The sequence below is a fragment of the Phalacrocorax aristotelis genome, chromosome 10 (assembly GCF_949628215.1).
Source record: "Phalacrocorax aristotelis chromosome 10, bGulAri2.1, whole genome shotgun sequence".
Classification (NCBI taxonomy): domain Eukaryota; kingdom Metazoa; phylum Chordata; class Aves; order Suliformes; family Phalacrocoracidae; genus Phalacrocorax; species Phalacrocorax aristotelis.
In genome coordinates, this window is record NC_134285.1 from 10,908,828 (window position 1) to 10,914,827 (window position 6,000).

The 6,000-nt window shown below is 48.8% G+C and overlaps 1 protein-coding gene across 2 annotated transcripts in view; it reads right to left on the minus strand.

The window, feature by feature from the left end:
• The window catches only part of LOC142062582 (multidrug resistance-associated protein 1), a 59,251-nt gene extending 53,514 nt beyond the window's left edge, over nt 1–5,737 (minus strand). The window contains exon 1 of one of the 2 annotated variants that reach the window (XM_075105166.1): nt 5,359–5,737. In XM_075105166.1, coding sequence (XP_074961267.1) covers nt 5,359–5,406 — 48 coding nt within the window. In that variant the 5' untranslated portion in view covers nt 5,407–5,737. The remainder of the gene's footprint in view (nt 1–5,358) is intronic. The other variant, XM_075105162.1, reaches the window with a different exon arrangement.
• Nucleotides 5,738–6,000: the final 263 nt, after the last annotated feature.

The window sequence follows — 6,000 nt, forward strand, 5'->3', positions numbered from 1 at the left end:
CTTTCACATGACCAACAAAATGTTTCACAGGGTTAAAGGAGAGAAAACTGACAAATAAGCCTCTGGCTTTCATCACTAAAAAACCCAATGACAACCATGCCACGAGAATCAGGCAATCAGATGTTAATTACAATAAAGGCACCGTCTCATGTGAAGGTTTTTCTGTTTAATACTCTGCTGCTGCTCCTCCCCTGTTCCAAATGCTGACCACATATGACCTTCCTATGTCAGCAAATATAAGTAGCTTTCTGATCTGCATACTCTTTTTAAGCTCTGGTCACATATGTGTTCATAAACTTGATAACTTTACAACTAAAGGAAGAGTCTAAACTCATAACTATATCAAGCTCCCTCAGCACCTCCCTCACAGCACCTCAAACTCTTTCCCTAGCTCTGCCACAAACACACTGAAAAAGCACTGAGAACATATTTTACAATGCAAAAAGCTGCAGGGTTCCAAGTTACGTGCTAATTTACTGCTTATCTATGCATGAAAGCAAAAGCCACAGAGCTTGAGAACATGAAATTACTCCTTACATAAAAAGTCTGGTTTTCCTGCAGAAGTCTATTTCAGGAAAGCTCTCAGTGTCCTGGTGTCCTCATAAGTATAAGCAGAGCAGCTGTTTACATCAGACAATATCCCTTCTCAGATGTCAGCTACTCATTATAATGAATTAAATAATATTTTTTTCCTTAATGAAATCCTATCAAGCCACATTTTAGTCCTGGAAGATCCTAACATGTCCGCTAACAGCTTAGGGAGGCTGGTGGATCTCCCCCAGCTACAACAGTGTCAACCCAAATACGAAACACAATGTCTTTGGACAAAAACTCAAGAAAATACATTTATTAAGGCAGATAAAACATTCCTGAAAGCCTCAGACAGAACTCTACACAACAGCAAGGGAAGCAGAGCCCAATCCAGGACCAAGCTGGTCCCTGGATTTTGTGTGCAAGGCCCTGCCTCACCTTTTCTCATCCATTCTGTTTATCTCCTGTAGTTTGGTTCCATATGAAGAAGTGGTAAACCTAGAACAGTGTTTGGATGCATTTTCTTTACTGACAGAGAAGAGGCTCCACAAAAAACTTTCTGCACCAACAGGAAAGAAATAGGCCTGGGTTTACATGGGCAGACATTGCTTGAATTATTACATGACTGTAGTTTTCAAAAGAAAACAAGAAGAGGTGAAAACTTGCTTTTCTCCTAGAAGAGAATGGAATTACTTGCTTTCTCAACAACCAAAGGCCCAACCTGGGGGGAGGAAATTCACTAAGTTCCTACTGAGGTAAAGAAGAATTCAAGTTAACTTGTATCTAAATTAATTTAAAAACACACAATGTCTTTGCCTGTGAAGGACGTGATAGGAGCTTATATAAATATAAACCATTTCTCTCACACTCCCTTAAGTACAAGGAAGAACCTCAGAAGTTTCAGGTCCTATTTGACTTACAAGCATCTTCTAATGAATGAATAACTGAGACTTCCTGTAAAGCCCTGAATAGCACTTGGGGAGTGGCTGTAAGGAGCTGCTTTGTGTGAACTTGCTTTTGCCTTTGTACCTCCTACTTCTTTTTCATAAAAGCCCTATTGGGGGTTAGCCTTGAAAACTCAAAGTGTCATAAACTCTCAACCTCCTCCTTTAGCAAGTTTACAAGCTCTGAAAATCTGAAACTACCCCAAAATTTTATTTAAAAGGAAGGAAAACCAGCAGACTATTTCAAAATATAACTGCACTGAGATAACCATTTGTGAAAGTGCACGTATCCAGGCAGCTAGGTCAAAGTGTACAGTAAGTTCTATATCTGCCTTGACACTTATCCTGTTCACTTAGAACAGGAGAGTTCCTCACGCCACTTTTTTTTAATTTTTCTTTCTTGCACACTGGTATTAAAGCAAAGTAGACTACACTCATACACTAGTGATACTCTAGGCAAAGCTTTCTCAGCATGTAAGGTCGCAGAAAAGCCTTCCAGTTTTAACAGGCCCTTAAAGTCACTGAACTGAAACGCAAGTAGTGCAAAATGTTACCCCTAGCCCACCAGGTTTTTTTAAAACTTTTATTGTCATCAACAGCTACTAGTAAACGGTAACTTTATCATACCTAGCTGTACCTTTCTTTACATTATGGATGGGATACTCATTCTGAGATACTCAGTGGTGCTAAAGAAAGCAAGGATACCCTTCCAAAAGGGTACCCTTCCAAAAAGTGAGTCTGGTTCAAAAGAAGCAAGAAACCGTTAACTTTGGCCAGCAGGTCAAAGGAGGTTAACCTCCCCCTCTACTCTGCCCTAGTGAGGCCACAGCTGGAGTACTGTCTCTAATTCTGGGCTGCCCACTTCAAGAAAGAGAGGGAACTACTAGAGAGTCCAGTAGAAAGCTACAAAGATAATCAGGGCACTGGAGCACCTGCCTTATGAGGAAAGGCTGAGAGACCTGGGTTTGTTCAGCCTGGAGAAGAGGAAGACTGAGGGGGGATGTTATCAATGCTTATAAATATCTAAAGGGTGGGTGTCAAGAGAATGGAACTGGACTCTTTTCAGTGGTGCCCAATGACAGGACAAGGGGCAATGGGCACAAGCTGGAACACAGGAAGTTCCACCTGGATGTGGGGAAAAAACTTCTTTCCTGTGCGGGTGCCAGAGCAGCGGCACAGGCTGCCCAGAGAGGCTGTGGAGTCCCTTCCCTGGAGACATTCAAACCCCGCCTGGACGTGTTCCTGTGCCCCCTGCTCTGGGTGTGCCTGCTCAAGCAGGGGGGGTGGATGAGATGATCTCCAGAGGTCCCTTCCAACCCCTACCATTCTGTGATAAGTTCTGTAAGCAAATCTGATGGCAGTGAAGGTTAATAAGCTGAGTGGGGGCACAGAGATAGGTTAAGATAGGTTACTGGGGGGCAGGGGGTGAGGGGAGTAAAGAAGATATCAAACTTTCTTGGGCTGTTGGCCTTTCAGAGTAATTATTAAATAAAACCAATCTGTTCAATTCTCAGATGAGAACTTTAAACAATAACATTCCTTGGGTGTGCAAATAAGAAAAATCCTGGTCAGCAAAGCTTAAAAAGATTAGTAGTCTTTAAGGGTCCAATTAGGTCCTTTCAATCTGCAAAGTCTCCCCCACAATTCAAAACTGAGTTACCCCAAACTCAGCACCACACTTGACAGAAAACACATCTCTTCCTTGAAGCTGAGCTTGCCAGTGCTAAGAAATCCCGCTGCTCTACCAGTAAGGCTTTGTCACCAACCAAAACAGCTGATGCGGCCATATAGTTCACCACAAGAATGCAGCAACACGTGCCAGCAGGTATCTGGCTATCACCCAGCTCTGAGAAGCTGAAGAGCGCAGTCCACAAGACAGGAAGGACAGCAGCACACACACAGGTAGTATCTATAAGCCCAGTGAAACACTACATATACATAGGCATTTTCTGAAAATCCATTGCAACTTCAGCTTCAAATAGTAGCAACAACGGAAATAGCAGAAAATTAAGCAGCCAGAGTACCCATAAGCACCAAAACTATCATTACTACCCTCTCCACTACTGGGAACAATGCAACAACAAAGTGGATACAGACTGTTGTTTATGAGGACAAGTTCAGCAAGGAAAAAGATTTTTCCATACACATCTTACACCAACTGAAAGGCACAATTTTTCTTTTGCAGGATTAGAAGAATCCAGAAATCAACTAACCACACCCACAGGATCTGTAGCTGGAAGGAATGAAAGGCAGACTCCACGTGATTTGGAAAAGGATAACAAATCACAAAACCATCTATAATCTTGGGAACCAATGCAAACCAGTGAAAAAAAAAAATGGCATAGTAATGACACACCACAAATACCAGAAATTGCTGTAGCACATACAAGAATTTTAAGTGCTTTCATAATAAAAGATTCTGCCATCAGAAATCCTATATAAACTAGTTGTTTCCAACATCCTAAGTGTAGTTCTTGCTTCTAGCTTGTGTTTCAATTCCACTGTTCAAAGAACTGGCAGCTCTTTTTCATAAAACTACTCTCTCAAGTCAATTTCTTCCATACACTGAACTCTGAAACACGTATTCTCTAAAGCTCTTCAAATAAAATGTCTCATTCAAAGAGAGGAAAAAAATACTTTGATGACAACTCATAATGTAGCCAGTTCTGAGAAACCTGAAAATTAGCTGAAAAGAGAGATTAACACAAGCAATGTAAAAGCAGGTTAACAGCATCACTTTTGATCAGGTGGAAAAGCTAAATATCTTAAAGTCTTAAAGATTTTAAAAATATGTGCTGAGTAATATCTTACTGGTTCTTGAGACAAATAGTATGTCGGCATTTGTTGAGACATCCGATTTTTTTTACTAGTAAGAGAGCTCATTAGCTCAATACTATTTGGCAAATATCCGATAAATATGTGAGAAGTTCTTTGAACAGTCTAAGAATATCCACGTTTTCTTCTTCCCCTATGTTGCCTTCAACAGCTCTCACCCCCTTTTATTTTTTTTAATTTCCAGCTCTCTCTTCCCGCTTCCTCCACACAACCACCTCCTTCTCCTCCGTAGAAGTATCTTTGCTACCCTCCTGCCCTCCCAGGGGCCTCACTGCTGCCAGCACCTGCGTGCCTCTGCAGAAGAGCACTACGTCTCCGCTCAGCTGGACTCACATCGCAACGTTTCCACATCACCCACCTTCGCATAGGTGGATTTCAGTTCACCCACAGCGGGCTGCGGTCACCACTCTTCATTAAGGAAGAGAGAAAATCCTGCTATGCAAACGTGCGATACAGCCGCTAGCCTGCAGAGAGCTATCACTGGCCCCTTTCACAACACAGTACTCCACTCTCCAGTACGACGGCAGCAGTCAGCCACCGTTACTGTCATTACCCGCACAGCCCTGGGTAACGCAGGGGAGCGGCCAGACGCGGTAGGCAGAGACTGCTCCGGTTACTCGGGAACTCGTTTCCAGCCTCACAGACGAGTGCTCTCTCACCAGCTTCCCCCTCGAAGCACCTCCCTGCCGGAAACCCCCCACACGGGGCACACCAGCCCCAGCTCCGCGACCCGGGCGCGGGGACATGGCACCCAGCCGGAGACCAGCGAGCCCCCGGCCACAGCCCTGCCCACGCCGCTCCGCGCCGGAGCTCACGCACGCACGCCGCGGCGGCCGGCGGGGCCGCAGCCCTCCGCACCCTGCCCAAGGTGAGCGCCGGCACCGGAGACTCCGGCTCCCCCGCCGCCAGGCGCGGCGCCTCGGCCTCTGCCCGGGGCCAGCGGCCCGCGACCACTCCCGTCCCGCCTGGTCCCCCGCCATCCCTCAGTGCCGACACCGGCGGCAGCCACCGCCCAGCCGAAACCCCGCGACTGCGTCCCGCCGCTCACCCAAAAGGGCTCTTCGGCGTCGGCGCTGCAGAAGCTCTCGATCCCCATGGGGCGCGGCGAGGCGACCGTGGGCTCCCGCGGCAGCGCTGCGCTTCCCCCTCCGCAGCTCTCCGTGCCCGGGCGTCGGCGGGCGGAGACAGGCCGGCAGCGCCGGCGCGGCGCCCTGATTGGCTCCGCGGTCACGGGGATGCCGAGCCCCGCCGCCGCCCGCGCTGCGCTGCGCAGCCCCGCCTCGGCCTCCGCGGGGGCGGGCGGCGGGGGGGGGGGGCGCGGGGCACCCCGGGCTGCCCCGGCGGAGGACGGGCCCGGGAGGCTGCGAACCCGGCCGGAGCCCCGGACCTGGCTTTGTGCAACACGGAAATCTCCCGCGCTCCCTCGGCGTAACCGGTGCGGAAGCATTGCCCTCCCCGGCGCGCCTCCGCCGCGCCGCCCTGCCCGCGGCAGCCGGCCCCAGCAGCCTTCCGGGTCCCGCACCGCTGGCTATGGACCGCACCTGTCACACCGGAGCTAACGGCGGGCATCACGGCATCCCCCGCCCCGTGACGGTGGTCCGGCCGCTGGGCACAGGGGCCGCACGCAGCCCCGCGGAGAGGCAGCGCAGTGCCCTGCCGGCACCCTGGCCCCGCGGGACAAAGCCACGGT